Source organism: Peromyscus leucopus, chromosome 8a, assembly GCF_004664715.2.
Source record: "Peromyscus leucopus breed LL Stock chromosome 8a, UCI_PerLeu_2.1, whole genome shotgun sequence".
NCBI classification, from domain to species: domain Eukaryota; kingdom Metazoa; phylum Chordata; class Mammalia; order Rodentia; family Cricetidae; genus Peromyscus; species Peromyscus leucopus.
This window is the reverse complement of record NC_051085.1, coordinates 19,119,211-19,135,584: the sequence shown is the minus strand read 5'-3', so window position 1 is coordinate 19,135,584 and position 16,374 is coordinate 19,119,211. Positions and strand designations below refer to the sequence as shown.

At 42.9% G+C, this 16,374-nt stretch overlaps 2 protein-coding genes across 2 annotated transcripts in view; one reads left to right on the top strand and one right to left on the bottom strand.

Annotated features, from left to right (window-relative positions):
- The window catches only part of Tbc1d32 (TBC1 domain family member 32), a 211,962-nt gene that overhangs the window by 99,409 nt on the left and 96,179 nt on the right, over window positions 1-16,374 (top strand). The window contains exon 22 of the mRNA XM_028868362.2: window positions 526-614. Coding sequence (XP_028724195.1) covers window positions 526-614 — 89 coding nt within the window. The remainder of the gene's footprint in view (window positions 1-525; window positions 615-16,374) is intronic.
- On the bottom strand, window positions 7,305-14,883 carry LOC114692554 (male-specific lethal 3 homolog). The gene is made up of 2 exons (XM_037200463.1): window positions 13,628-14,883; window positions 7,305-9,590 (listed from the first exon to the last, which is right to left on the bottom strand). The coding sequence occupies exon 2, from the start codon at window positions 9,248-9,250 to the stop codon at window positions 8,135-8,137; it is 1,116 nt and encodes a 371-aa protein (XP_037056358.1). The 5' UTR covers window positions 9,251-9,590; window positions 13,628-14,883; the 3' UTR covers window positions 7,305-8,134.

The window sequence follows — 16,374 nt, the reverse complement described above, 5'->3', positions numbered from 1 at the left end:
TCAATCATCTGTTTGTCAGTCGTCTTTGTTTCCTAGGTGATGATGATATTTTTCCAGGATTTTAAACCACTTAACTACACAAGCTAGAGAGGCTATTCACACAGCCTGAAGTAGTGTGAATATATTCCTATCAACTGTTCTTGCTTTACATTTGTCGATTTTACATTTGCTTTTCAGAGTTGTTTCTATTTGGGGCACTTTTATCTTTATTTTATTGTACATACAACCTGCTTGCCGCTTCAACAGTTGGGTGTGTGTTATGGTCCTCCACTTGGGGTGAACATTGAACTCAGTTTAAAAACTTCTCCAAATCCTAACGCTCAGGCCTCACCTAGACCAGGGAGTTCACAAACTCTAGGATGGGTCTGGACATCTTTGAACCCAACATCTCATGGTTACCAGTAGTTCCAGTGTGGATGATCCACATTTTAGAATCACAAATCTAAATGAATACTTATTGCTTTAATTTATTTGAGTAGCTTCTGTTAAGAAGAGTCTCAGTGTTTTTATTTTTTTTATTTTTAGGATATAATCGATAGGCTTATCATTTTGAACTCTGAAGCTAAGATTCGTTCTTTACTAAATTATGAACAATCACACATCTTTGGTCTAAGGTAAGCTACTAAATTTTAAGCATATTTTACAAACGGCAAAAATTAAGTATTTGTTCTCTATACGTTTTGTGTGAATATATAGTATATATACATGTGTGGGAGGCATATGTGCACATGGAGGCCAAAGTTTGATTTCAGATATCTTGCTTGGTTGCTTTCTCATCTTTTTGAGACAGGGCCTGTCAGTGAACACGGAGCTCACAGATTGAGATAGACCAGTGAGCTCAGAGGAATCTGCTAGTCTCTGCCTCCCTGCAGTGTGGTTATAGAAGTGTCTGACTTGTACGTGAGTACTTGGGAGCAGGCTCAAGTTGTCATGTTTGTGCAGCAAGCACATTATCCACTGAGCTGTCTCCACAGCCCAGTTCTACATACGTCTAGAAAGTGCTTGCATGGGTTAACACAAATAATATTTAAAGATGGTCTGTCATTGCATAGCATTATAGTAGAAGCCAATTGTAACATCTAGGTTGGATACTGTAGCCTTTGTCTGAATTTAGGCTCTGCATGGTTAGCAGCTGTCTGTCACCTGTGCTCAGTGTGTAGAGCACACTGGGGACTGTTTCCATTGAGTTTTCTGAGGAGTCTCATGAAGATTCTCCGGGCTGGTTTGTGATTAGGCTCTTGCCATAATAAAGCCTTGAAGCTGGCCTAGACATGGATGGTTGATCTCCAGGCCCAGATTTTGCTCCTTGGTATTGATCATTACTTGTCAGATCTGCTTTTCTTGGGGGTTAAGACAGGTTGAGTTCATATTCCTTGACGTTTCAGTTAGTATGTTGAAATGGGGAAGATTGCAGCTTTGGCAGGGATAGAGAGACTTGGGAATTCTCACTGTTTTGTTCAGATATAGATGTGTAGCTTGCTTTCCCACCTGCAAATGACTGCTTTGAAAAGCAGCTGAATTAAGGAGGATTGCTGTTCTCAGAGGTTCATGGTTTTTTCCCTTTGTGTTAGCAAAGCAACTTTCTCAGGCATGAGGGAGGCCAGTGATAATGTGCTGCCAGAGAACTACAGCATGGTCTCTCCTAAAAGTGGGCATCTTTGCTGGTAGTGTATTTCATAGCTCTATACTTTAACTTCTTACTTTTTGTTTTTCCTTTATAGTTGAGATTCATCTTTTGATTTCTTGGACAAAAGAAGATATAAAAAAGCTACAGTTATTATAGTTTTTTGGATATCCTTTAGCTCAAAAACATGTTTTCACATTAAACTTTAACTTTCAATTTTTAACATCAGAAATAACACATAGCAAGAAGCAAAAGGGGATTGTAGATTTAAAGAATTCAATAGAATACTCTTCTTTTGACTTTTGAGGAATTGAAAATAGATTTTGGTTTCTTCTTATTATATACTAAGTAAATATTTTCCCCTCTTCTATATTCCTTTTAGAATTTACATTTATTTATTTAGTGTGTGCACATACATACTATGACATGTATGTAGAGGTCAGGACAATGTTAGTTTGTTCTCTCTTTTTACCATATGGATTCTGGGGGATGGAACTCAGACAATCAGGCATCGAGGCAAGTGACTTCAGCTGCTAAACATGCCCCCACCCTTTCCTTACCCCCTCTCCTGACACCTTACATTTCTTTGGTGATATTTTATCCACCTGTTCTTAAGGAAAAACTACTAGAATCTTGTTAAGTTATATAAAATAATATAAAAATGAAAGCTTGTAATAAGTGTTTTCTGTGTCCCTACAGTGTACAAATTGTATTATCTGCCCTGTAGAAAGAAAATTATCTGTCTGGATGTACTGCTGATAGATAGAGTGGTACATTCTCACAATGTGCATCCTGGGCCCTTTGGACTGTATGCTTGTGGGAGGTGGAGCTGCATTTACACAGCTTTAAAATGCAGGACACTCACATTATTATCCTTACAGGGATGTGGGAATTATGTATAAACAATTCAAAGGACTTAAAACAGTGCCTGGCACATATAAAAACTTGGTAGTAAGTACTAACAAATAGTACTTTGTATGTTTCAGTATTTAACTAGGTCTATTCTTTGTTTCATTATGAAACAAATATTGCCAGACCAGCAGTCTTCTGCACACCACAGAGAAAAATATTCCTGCAGAAAAGTTTGCGTGTTAACTTTGGGCTTTTTTACATTTTTTTTAAAATTAGTGTTTTGCTTTTTTGAGAAAAGGTACCAAGCCACATGGCTAAACATAAATGAGAATTATGGGTTAATTTAAGTGTAAGAGCTAGTCAATAGTTAGCCTGAGCTAATAGCCAAGCAGTTTTATTTAATATAAGCCTCTGTGTGTTTACATGGGTCCAAGCAGCTGCAGGACTGCCGGAGGAGAGAGATTTATTCTGACCACGGGCCAGGTGGGACACAGGAAAACTCCCAGCTATATGTGCGTGCCTGTGTGCACACACCTGCATGAGTTTATGTATATTATGTGTGTGCAGTTGCTTTTGGAGGCTAAATGAGAGTGTCAAGTTCCTGGTACCTGGAACTTCAGATGATTGTGAGCACCCTGGGTTGGGTCCTCTGCAAGGGTAATAAGTGCTTTTAACCACTGTGCCGTCTCTCCAGCTCTTTTTGAAGAGGCTTTTTGTCTTGTTTTGTTTTCTAATAATTGTATTCATTATTTTTCTCTTTGGGCGTAACAAAACACCTGACATAAACAACTTAAGGAAGGATTTATTATTGGCTCACAGATTCAGGGCACATTCCATCCCATTGGGAAAGGCATCATGGCGGGGTTTTGAGGCAACCGTTCATATTGTATTTTCAGTTAGAGAGCAGAGATAGATGAAGACTAGTGCTCAGGCAGCTTTCTGCTGGGTTTGAGTTCAAGACCTCCAGTCTATGGGAAGGTGCTGCCCACATTGAGAATGAGACTCCTTAACTTCGGTGTGCCCAATCAGGAAAACCTCTCCCAGACATGCCCTGAGGCTCAGCTCTTAAGTGATTCTAGAGCCTGTCAAGCTGAAAATGAATGTTAACCATCATAGTAATAAACTTACTGTAATTTGAAGTCTTCTCATTGTCTCATTCAGTTGCAGTTTTGAGGGAAATATCTGAAGCCGTTTCAGTCCACTATTTATTGTTCATTGAGGTCTCATGGCAATAAATCCTAGCATTGCATTGGGTGGTTTTGGAATTTTACCTGGATCTTTCCTTCTTAAAGTCACAGTGCTGTGCTTGTGATTATGCCTTCATTGTGCCATTATTTTCAGCATACAGTCTCATAAGTGTGTCAGACTTCCATTGCTTATATGTCCCTTTATTTCCCTGCTTCAAACCTCTGGAAATAGCATTTTGGTAAATCTGAAATAGCTTGTGTCTAAACACTTCAGTGAGACTAATACGAGGCTGAGTGAAATGAGGATTATGGCTTTTCACCTTTCAACAGCATCACATGCCACTTAGAACTCTGGAGTCTAATTTGTCAAGACAGCCTAAGAGATCTTCCACTGTACTTCTCTCTTCCCCCAAGAAGATTGCTTCTTTGATTAGCCCCTGTGCCCCTCCCAGCCATACATCCCACCTCACGCTGAGACAACACTGGACAGTGAAAGAGGCTGCCCTTGCCCTCCCACGGCCCTGCTGCCATGCTCTTTCTCCACCTCCCACCTTGCTCCCCTGTCTTCTTTTTGGCCAACTTCAAGCTGACTTTGAGTTTGGAACCTCTCAAGAGCTGTGTATCCCGTCTATTGCAAGACCAAGATCACACCCACATCCATGATTCTAACGCATCCCTTTTTGCCCAATTCTCATCCTGTTGTAACTTTCAGTAACATTTGAAATAGTGGGCTATTCTTTCTTCCTGTACAACAAATTGTCTTTGTGGCTGGGCATGGCGGCTCCTGCCTGCAAACCCAACCCTTGAGAAGTGGTAGCAGGAGAATGAAGAGTTGTTTGAGGTTATTCTTGCCTACACAGTGGTGTGAGGCTAGAGTGAGCTATCTTAGACTCAAAAACAAAACAAAACCAAAAAACGACTTTTGCTTCTGCAATACTACATACTTGTTTAGCTGAAATTTCTGCATCTTTCACTGAGACTCTGGATCTAATACTGTGGATATGGTCCTGGGCCAGCCCCCCCCCCCCCCCCACTGTTTTTAGTTCTTAGAACATTTGGTCTTTTGACATCTCAACTCACACATTTCTCAGGCATCAAAACTTAGTATGTCACAAATTGATCTCTGGGGTCTCCTATTCCCCCCTATAAAAGCAAACAAAGTAAATCTGGTTCCTGTCTCCTTAAGTGGCTCATCCATCCATCTCTTTAGTTGCTTAAGTCTGAAAGTCATTTTTTTTTTCATTGTTTTTCAAACAGTAATTTATCTTATTATGACTAAATTAAGCAAGATGGGAAATTAAATATAATGAATTAAGTGAAATTCGTCTTAATTCACAGTGTCATTAACATTGAAGAAAATTAGTCTAGACATCGCTGTATGTCTGTGCAGGCGGTAGGATGCATACACAGAAATAAATTCAGTTATGAAGATGGAATCATGAGTGCCACTTTAAATTATAATTGAGTTCTACAGGAAGGAAAAGACACCCTAGCGAGATGGAAGGAATCGATGAATTTCAAGTAACTTTTCCTTTTTTTTTTTTTTTTTTCACTTCACTAAGTACTTTCCTCAGGATCCCTGTAAGGTTAAGCAGTAAAATTATGTAAAACCCTTCAAGAGATTTGAGCCTCATCTTTCATTTCCAGACAGAATTGATTGACTCTACTGTGAATGATGAAGACATTAATGTTTCCTTTGGCCTCCCATTCCTCTTGTCTCTATCTGTCTTAGTCTGTTTTGTGTTGTTATAGCAAAATCCCCGAGGCAGGGTAATTATCATGGCTGGAAGGTCTGAACAGTATGGTGTTGGTGTCCAAGCCACAGCCCCTAGCTGTGCGAGAATACGAAGAAGAAACAGAAAGGGAACCCACCATGCCTAGAAGGCAAAGCTCCTGTGGCAGGGTAGGAAGCTGGTGGGGTTGGGGGTTCTGAACCAGTCTTGCTCTTTTTTATTAGTTAGGGTCTTGTAATAAAACTAACCAGGGCCTTATTGGGAACTGAAATGGGCCTGTGGGGAACTCAGATTTGAAGGTGACATCCCACTGACTTCCTGACCTTACTTTAGGCCCTACCTGTTCAAAGCTCTTCCACTTACCAAGTGTCTACAAAATGAATCCTTGGGCAGTGCACCCCGACTACATAAATCACAGCACCTACCATGAGCCTCTCTCCTCTCACCTGTGTGTTAGAAGTTAGCTGCTTTGCCTAATTCTGAACCTGCCTTCACAAATCAGCATCATCTTCTCCTCTTTACCCAAGAAAGAGAGTAAGTGGAGTGTCTCAGTATAGTACCTTTTATATATAACATAACACATAACCTTTTTTCTTCCTCTTTTTTTTTTTTTTTTTTTTTGAGACGGTGTCTCTATGTAGACCAGGCTGGCCTCAAAACTCACTGGAAATCCACCTGCCTCAGTTTCCTGAGTGAATATCTGCAATTTCAAATTTTACATTTTGGGGGCTGGAGAGATAGCTAATCGATTAAGAGCACTTGCTGCTCTTCCATTGGACCTGGGTTCAATATCCAGCACCAACATGGAAGATTACAGATCACAGCCATCTGTACCTCCAGGTCCTGGGAATCCACTGCCGTCTTCTGGCCCTCATGGGCACTAGGCATGCACATGGTATGGAGACATACATACAGGCAAAACACCCATATACATAAGATAATTTAAAAAAAAAATGACCCTCCTCCCCTTTGTGTATTCTGCTCCTGGGTACTGAGCACCTTAGACTTGTGTTCTGTGCCACGTGAGGGTGATCAATGATGAGGAAATACGATGTGATAATTATTCTCTCCAAGGTTCATATATTGATAATATGAGGTAATTAGTGCAGAAAAGAAACAATGATATTAAGCCTCCCTTCCATTTTCCCACACTGAAAACCAGAGGAGAGCTTCCCATAATCTGCGCCTGCGCCCTCCTTTCCTGCGTCCATCCTTCATTTCTTACTTTTTTGAGCTTTAGTATCTGCGGAAGGCCGACTCCTTATCTCCCTGAAGCACAGTGCTCTTTACAGGCTCTACGCCTGTTTCTGATGCCGTCAGCACTGACTTCGCTTTTCCAGACGCGAAAGGAATGGCCATCCTGAAGGGAACAGGGTGCTCAGTTACGCACCACAGACTCTGAGCCCCTTTCCTGTGACCCTTGCCTTTACGGTTGATCCCACGCACTGACTAATTCTGAACTTTTCTTGTCTACCCCGTTGCCAAGCATTTTTAAGAAATATTTATTTGCAAAATCTATTGGTAAATTAAGAGTTACCTGAAAACTTTAATCTTTCCCAAGGTATAGCAGTTTAGCTTTCCTAGTCATCAGGAGTATTTAGAGAAATATATTCTTCTTAGGATGTTTTATTTCAACATAAAAACTGCTTATTTCATAGTAAAAAAAATTACAGCATCTGCCAGCACTCGGGAGGCAGAGGCAGGTGGATCTCTGGAGTTCAAGGCCAGTCTGGTCTGCAGAGAGAGTTCCAGGACAGCCAGAGCTATTACAAAGAAAACCCTGTCTAGAAAAAAAAATACAGCATCATTCAGTATTAACTCTTTTCATTATATCAGATTACAAATTGTTTTAATCAGTAAAATGCTTTTGAAAATTTACATCTTATATCATAATTCTTAAATATATAAACAATATAATTTAAAATGTTGATTAGTTCTACAAAGCTTATTGTTTCCTTTGTTCTCATTGAGATTGTAATATCTAATATCAATTATTGTCAGTTTTCTTCAAAACTAAGGAATCTACTTTGTGCAACAGCTCATGAATGATTGTTTTTCTCTTTTTATTTTACATCGATCCACCAATAGTAAATTTTGTATGAGAATAATGAGGTTTTGTGAAGAATTAGCATTTTTTTTCAAACAAGACAAATAATGCTTTATTTAGATCACCAAGAATAACGTTTCACAGAAAGGGAACAGTTACAAACTCTATAGTTGCAAATTCTCTTTTACTGTCAGAAGATTTTCCCCTAAAATATTGAGATGACCCTATGTCCATGTGCTGAGCTCACATGTGCTGAACAGTTCTCTAGTCTCATCACATTAGAAAAGTCTTCAAAAACATTTGAATGCTAAGAAATATCTACACAGTGTGGTTCTTGCCAACAACCTACTGTGATGTCTGACAGACAGCCTAACCCATGTTTATTTTCATGAATGTTCCCTCCGAACACAGCAGTGGCTGCTTCTTGCTGTCACACACAGCCTGTGCAATAGCATGTATGTTTGTTTGTTTGTTTTTAATTAACAAAGCCACTTTACCTCCCTACGGGCATGACAACCACACATAGCTCAGGAAGTCATTCTTAACAACAACAAAAAAAACTACAGTATTCGAACACCTCAAATACCCAAGCCTGCCCCCTCTCCGAGCCCCTCCTCCCCAGGGTGGGCCCACCTAGAACAGAAAACACCGAGCCAGGTGGAGAGGCTGTGTTTACAGAGCCCTCAAAACTTTAACAGATTGTCCTGGGGTTCTTGCTGCTGTAGTGCGCCTCACAGGCGGAGACATACGCCGACTCCAGGAAGAACTCAGCCTGGTACTCTGCTAAAAACCTCAGAAAGAGATCCAAGTGCTTCAGTAACGCTTTCAGATTCTTCTCAGTGAAGGACATCTTCCCAAGAATCTCTGGAAGTTTCACAAACAATCGCAGTAAATGCTGGGCGCCATAAATGTATGAGGGAGGAGGTGGCTGGTGTCCTGGTGGGTAATTGTCAGGCACAAGCTTCCAGGAGAGGACCTCATTTATTTCCTCACTTGTCCCTTCCAAGCCAGCAAACATTGCACTCCCTTCCGTCCCTAGAGCCAGAGCAAGGGGGGAAGGTGATGCGCCGTGCACAGGTGTCTTTTGCAAGTGCGGGAACAGCTTGGGCACACTGCGCTTGGCCTGAGGGGAGGCCCGGTCCTCGGACTGCCAGTGGGTGGTGTGTCGCATGGACCTCCTGGGAGCCCGCGGCGCCTCCGCCTCCGCTTTGCGCCTCTTGGGGGCGGCCGGCCCCGCCACGGGCTGGCTCTCCGAGGAGGGCTGCGGTGTGGACGGGCCAGGCCAGGGCCCCTCCTGGCTCCTGGCTGGATCGGTGGTGGCTTTCTCCTCCGTGGGAAAGAAAAAGGTGGAGGAAGTCACCATCTCATACTGTGCCTGCTCCTGGGGGTAGAGCAGCACCAAGGGGAGCGCGTGGTCGAAGGTGATGCGCAGCCCGTCCGCCATCTCCCTGCAGAGGCCCACGTTCCTCTCGGGCGCTGCGCGCTGGGGCTGCGGCCGCCGGTCCCCCGAGGCCAGCGCGCTGGCCGAGAAGTGGCGCACGTAGCACTCCAGGATGGCCCCCACGTTGGTCTGGCACGGCAGCCTCACCAGCCGCCGCCTGCGGTTGATGTAGTAACAGTCGTCCGCCAGCCGCTGCTGGAGCACTTCCGGGATGGGGATGCGGACGGCCCTTTCGTCCGGTTCCCGTTTCGCGTGCAGCTCCAGCTCTTTCTTGCCTTTAGGCTTCGGATCGATCTCGCCGTGTTCACTCACGTCCTCGTCCTTCTCCTCACCGTCGTCCCTGGGGGCACAGCCGAGTGTGCTCATCTTTTTTTTTTTCACGGTTCCCGACAGTCGTCCCCGACCACCGGCAGCGCGTTCCCCCTTGTGCCTGGGCTCCTCGGGCGGGCTGCTGCTTTTCTGGCTGGTTCACGCTGTAACCTGAGACTTCATCTATACCACGGAGGCCGGGGGTTTTAGGCTGCCACCTCCTGTCTCGGCCATTAAAACGATCAGAGTCTGGAACTTTGAGCCAGTTTTGTCTTCCTCAGCAACAGCATGACGTTCTTAGCGCTGCGCAGCACTTGCGCCCGGGCGGGGGTCAAGCAGGAAGCGTGGCACTTTCTGGGTAGAATGGGAATTCAGTTCGTTTTTCTTAAGGACCAACCTTTATATGACCAGAGGAGAAAAAGTAAAATACTAATTGTAGAAATAAATTTAGGCTAGAAAGTGGTTGTTTTAACAGATAATAAACTTAATTGAGTGTTAATATTCCATCAGAGCAAATCACCTAATTATGTATTCCCAGTAACCCAGCTGGGTGGTGGGCTAAAGTTAAATCTGATTACATTAGTAATGGGAAATAGTTAAAATTAACTGATGAAAAGTATTTTTAGTATCAGAAATTAGAATATAATCTTGACTACAAATTTGTCAGTTTTACAATCTATGTACGCGCACACATTCGCACACGTCCATATACACACACTCAGTACTTTCTGTTCTTTATATTAACTTAAATGATCATCATCTGTTGACACTCAGTACTTTTTGTTCTTCATATTGATTTAAATGATCATCTGTTGCTAATTGATTAAACAGTGAATAAATGTTTTATTGCATAGGTAGATGCTTCAGGATTTATGAAATTTTAAATTAAAACCATAGATAAAGTCGTGGACAACTGTAATTGCTTTACAACAAAAATCTCAGAACTGGTGTTGTCGAGGCCAAAGGATTGGCACATTTTCAAACTATACATTTCTGTCTATGCTCTTAGCTCTGTCTGTGTTACCATTTGTGACTGTCTGCACTCTGCCATCCTCATGAAATTTATTTCTTCCACCGACTCAGGAAATATTTATGTCTTCAACAAGCACTGTGGAGAGTCTGTGTGTGTGTGTGTGTGTGTGTGTGTGTGTGTGTGTGTGTGTGTGTGTGTTTGCATTCTTTTGATTTGGGATTTTTTTTCCTCTTTGCTGAATTTTTTCTCCTCCATCTACCTTTTTTTTTTTAAAGCTAGGTCTTCAGTCCTCTGTTAATTCTCTAGAGTGGTTTCAATGATCATTTCTAGGTGTTTTTTTTTTTTTTTTAATTTTTGTTGTTTTTAAATTTGTTTCTTTTCTGATACAGCAGTCGTGCTATGTAGCCCAGGATATCCATCTTCTGCCTTCACTGCCAAGTGGTGGGCATTACAGATGTGTGCACTTCACCTGCCAATGATCAGTTCTTTATAACCCTGTGTCTGTGTACCCAGGCTTAGGTAGGCATTGCTTTGAGTACACACACAGCTTCTACTGAAATTCAGATTTGCAAAATATGTAAATTCATCAATCTCAGTGTGCTCCTAATCTATACATATAGATACATATGTATACACACATATACATACATACAAAATAAACTGCAGCTGCAGGAGGTCCCAGAACCTTTCTGCAATTCAGATCTGCATTTGGTGAGTAGAGCTAGGTGAAATGTCGGTCCAAAGCTTCCCCTCATTCTTCAATGCTCATGCTCATGCAGAATCCCAGAGGCAAACTGACTCTGCCCCTTCTTTCTTTTATAGATCTTCAGACTTATGTGTATAATTGGTGTGTGTGGCTACTGTTCGTATAAATCACGTCCCACTTTTGGTTTTGACTGTCAGGCAGGGAAGTTTTCTCCAATGCTGTGGGATGAAAACTTTCATATCAAAGAAATGAAATGTGGTTAAGTAAGATATACATGCACACCCAAGCACAGGCAATATACAAATGTATATTTATGTGATGCTTACATTCTATAATATATGATTGGGGTTTGTAAAGGCATACTTTATAGAATTTATGACAGTGTCCAAACAGACTTAAATTATTGGTAAAAATGAAGCATACTTCTTTCCTGAATGTACTGAATTAACAGCAGGAGAAAGTGGCAGAGAGAGGAGGGGCTGGTGACTGGGGGAAGGGATAGACTGAGAATGTGTTCAAGTGGAGGACATGATACCCAAGGCCAAACCACCCAGAACCTCTCCTGTTACCCTAGATAAGTACCTGCCTCCTCATTCCTGGTGGTCTGTAATATTTTAAAAGAAGCATGCAGTATTTCTAATAATTAAAAACAGAGTTATTCAGAGATTTGCCTTGGGTTATGCAAAAGCTTCTAAGGGATACATTAAGACAAGGGATCCATTTTATCAAAATATACATTATAAAATAAGTGAAAGGGTTAGTTTCTAATTTCACAGATTTTATTCAGAGGCCTCAAATATTTCACATTCATTTATATTTCTAGTAGTGAACGAGGAGAGAAAGGGGAAGGGAAGGGGTGGGAGAGATAGGCGAGGGAAGGGGTGTGGGAAGGCAGTCTAGAGCAAGCATGGAAGAGGAGGGAAGGCGTGTGAAAGAAAAGAGAATGAAGGCAGAGCAGAGGGGGAAAGATGTGAATGCTGTGAAGAAGTTTCAGCATGTGTTAGTCATTTCTGTTTCTGTGACAAAATAATGAGCAGACTTGTTTGGGCTCCCGATTTCCTAGGTTTCAGTGGATGGTGAGCAGCCTTGACTGTCCACAGTCCTCCAGAGGAAGGACAGGGTGAGGTAGCTGCTTCCCTAAAGGCAGCTAGGAAGAGCACGGGAGGGGAGGTCTGGGTGACATGGTCCTTCACAGGCACATCCACACTGACCTGCTTCCCTCAATTAGGTTCTCCCTCCTGGTTTCCACAGTCTCCTTGTCAACTCAAGAATTCATGAAATCCACTGATTAGGACATCACCTTCATGGCCTTTCATTTCCAAAAGGCCCACCTCTAAACACTGCCCTGGAGACCAAATCTGTAGCACATGGGAGCCATTGGGCGTGTGTGTGTGTGTGTGTGTGTGTGTGTGTGTGTGTGTGTGTGTGTGGTGTTTAATAACCAAAACTGTAACAAGATATAGGATTAAAGTGGAGGGAATGTGGATGGGTACGTGAGAACAATGAGTACATCAGCAGAAAGAAGTAAGGTAATGTGTGGTCATTTTAAATCTCAGGTTTTCCTATGTTAGTTTAGTAGGTTCCTTTTGCATACGAGGCAGTCAGTCTTTCTTACGGACTTAGATGCTTGGAATTTAGATTTCCTCTGCTCTCCTTCCCTCACTGTAGTTCTTATTACATTGTTGATCGGATCATCCTTGAAACCTGACATTACCATGGCTTTATAAATATTATTCATTGATGGGTTAAGTAACAGTGCAGTATAGCTGTATTATTCTTCCTACAACTTGATTTTTATTTAATACCTGTATGATTTTTATCGTTGCCTTTGTTGTAAGTATCTTCTACTAAGGTATCTTGAAACCATCTCCAAAATATAAAACCATTCCTTCCCTGATACTATCATGCTTACACAAAGCCACAAAGTCATAGGCATATGCACAGATTCTAATTTAAGTTCCTTCATTTTGAAACAATGCCCTAAGGTAGTTATTTTCAGGCTCTTTTAAAAAATAGTTGATACAAATAGGGCACAAGAAAAAGAAATCTATTTGCTTCGGATGATATTACTAATTTGTGCAGCTGGAATTTGAATCTGGGCTTTCCATTATTCTACACACACACACACACACACACACACACACACACACACACCCCTGCTATATTAATTACTTTTCTCATCCTGTGATGATGGTTACTAAAGAAATATTTTACAGAGACAAGCATGGTTAGTACCTCTACATGTGACTCTTAAGTTTTATCTGGCATTTTCCACTTGACGACATTATATCACCTTTTGCTTCCTATTCAAAGACTTAACCCGCTAGGGTTCTATGTCTAGCCTTCAGTCCTGTGTCTGAAGCTGTTTTTTGTGGGTTTTGAGCTCCCAGTGAGTTGTATTCAACTTGTATTAGTTCTTGGTGCTAGTTGAGCGTTCTTAGGAGTTGCTAAGGGGTTCCTCTAGACCCCAGCCACTTCCCTGCCTACAGCCAAGCTACTTACTTTACTGTTTATTGGTTCAATGATATAAGGAGAACATTTACACGTCTACACATGGGAAGGGTACTCTGGAATACCTCTCAGGACTGCCTGTCCTGTGAGCGCTTCTAGAAAAGCATGGCTGACATTTACTACTGACAACGGATCAGGATCCACGTCCGCCAGAGTCCCACTTAGTAAACTCAGGAGCCGCGGGCGGGATTTGTGGAGTCTGCATTCTCCGCTAACTAGGCAGCTGCGTCTCCTAAATGCCTACCTCAAGCTTGGGTGAGGATTCCGGAAAGCGGCGCCTCGGCTGCTCCCCGCAGGACCCCTGGCCAATGGCAGTCCCGAACTTCTCACCCCAGTGGTCGATGGCTTTTACAACCCGGAGGTGGGGGTGGGGACCCTGAGAATCCTGGTAGTTTCAGTTTTCGCCGGATTCGTCTGGTTTACTTCCTGGATCTCTAAGCGCCTCCCTCCTCGCTCCTGGAGGGAATTGTTTCAGTCTGGAGGAAACGGCTCCAGGGCTGGTTCATCCAGCCCTCCCCGAAGGGCCAGACAACCAAGGAAGAGAATGGATTCTGTGTTTAGTAGAAGGAGACTGTGCGTTATGATTTTCTAAAACAGAATGACGTTGGGAGTGGGCAAGTGTTGTCACCCCCAATTCCCAGGGAGCTTTCTGACCCCGGGGGCTCAAACGTCAGGGGCAAAGGAGCCACAGAGAGCCCTCTTCTGGCAGGCTGTAGAGCAGCCATAGCCTCAGAAAAAGGAAACAAAAAGAAACAAAAGAGGTTGAAACACCAAATCCCTGGCTGAACAAAGCAGTGTTGGTAGGTGGGTGGGAAAAGCAGCAGGTGGCTGCCGGGGTCACCATAGCAACCAAGAACAGGCCACGACTTTGTTAAGCTCTTTCTTACCTGTGCGGAGACACACTGGTGGACCTGATTGGCCATTTTTAGCTGGAGGAGGGCTGGCTTGGGCTTATTTCCCCTTCCCCCTACCACTTTGATAGCTCTGCCGGGATTGATCCCTTTTTTTCATCTTATTTGCATACTTTCATCCAGCCAATCAAGGCCCAAGTTTGCACCCAGGCAGCCCTATAAATTTGGATGCTGTGGGGCTTCCCAGCCAGTTGTTGCATGAGCCAATGGAGAAAGAGCAGAAGGGACGACCTCAGAGCTTAGCTCCTGGCTCCATCGGGGAGCTGGGCCCCAAGACTTAAGAACTTTGGTCTTTGTCAGATTGCTCGCGAGAGAGGGAAGATTGTTGTTGCCAAGACTCACAAGGCTAAGACTCACAAAAAGCTCTCAACACTCCAAGTCTCTACCTTCATCAAGAAGCACCAGGAGCCAGCCTCCAGGACCCAACCCGCGGAGAGACTTATATCTGTTTGATCCTTGAAAGACTCCATGCTCTGCCTGGCTGCTTAGCTTAGTTAGCTGTGATAAATCACCCTGACCAATAACAACTTGGTGAAGAGAGGGTTTGTTTATCTTACACTCCCACATCAAAGTCCTTGGGGCAGGAACTGAAGCAGAGGCCACAGAAGGGTGCTGCTTACTGGCTTGTTTTCCATACCTTGTTCAGCCTGCTTTCTTATAATCCACCAGGGCCTTCAGCCCAAGGGGTGGTGCTGACACCCAGTGACTTGAGCCCTCCCACATAAAACATCAAGAAAATTCTTGACAGGCTTGCCCTCAGGCCAATCTGCCAGAGGCATTTTCACAATTGGGCTTTCCTGCTTCAAAATGGCTGTCGTTGGTATTGAGTTAATATAAAGCTAGCCAGCACAGCTGTAGGACATTTGTCTTTGTGGCTGCTTCCAGCCTCAAAGACCTGTGGCCCTACCCCTGGATCCATCCCATAGCTCCAGGCTTCAGGGCGTTATACTGCTCCTTATTTGTAGACATCGGGTTGCTCCCAGCTGACACCACCTCCTGAGAGTTTGTGCTGTAGACCCTTCCCAGGGCTGTAACACTTCTCCAGGGTAATGGCTCTCAGCAAGTATCCCACTGCTACTGAGAGTTCAAACCTCTTTCATTTAAATCCTTCACAGGGATCCCTTTTAAGTTGCTTTATCCCATTTACAGGTTGTTAATTCTGAATTTACAGAGTACTTCTTAATTTGTACCCTTTGCTGCCTGCCCACTCTCTTCTTGGAGAAGGCTGGGCCGAGAAAGAAGCTGTCTGAAACATAATGAGACCTTCAATTATGTGTGCAGGTTACATTCAGCTATCAGAGGAAAGTGGCCCTTCTGTGGAATAAGGTTACACTGACCCTAAGAACACAGTAAATTTTACGAACATATGAATTATATGTGCAGCATAATCTCTAGTTTATATGAAATGCTCTCTAGCTACAGAAGAGAAAAATCACTATGTCTGGCTTATAGATGTGACTGCGTGCTGCGCCTGCTGCTCTTTTGACCACGTAGATTTCTAAGAGGGGAATCTTAAAGGACAGTATCTACTCTCTCTCTCTGTCTGGAAAGAGGAGCATTTCGGTATTAATTTTAAAGCTTTACTGGCCATGGCTGATGACTGGAACGGATGTCAGGGGCTCAGAAGACGACCCTTAGGAGGTGTATTAAGATGATGGGTTGAGTATAAGCACTTCTGACTCCCCTAGGATTCAATGGATAGTTTCCAAACCTATAGACACACAGACGAACCTGATTAAACTAAATGAGTCACAAAACAAAAGCCATGAACCTAGGAAAGGGATTGGTAGAGATAAGGGATGGTTGGTAGGTAAGAGGGGATATTGGGGAGTGGGTAATTGGATTGCATCACATACTCATATGAAATTGTCAAATGATGAAGTAAATTAAAATAAAAAGAGAAGATCACTGGAAAAGTAAATAGAGGGTTCCCTGTGAATAATTCACATTTTTCTTGGTTTATTCATCATAGTTATTGATGAGTTTTGTTTCTTTGGGTTTTTGTTTGTTTGTTTGTTTTTGTTCATGGTTTTGGTTTTCTGAGACAGGGTTTCTCTGTGTAACCACCCTAGCTGGCCTG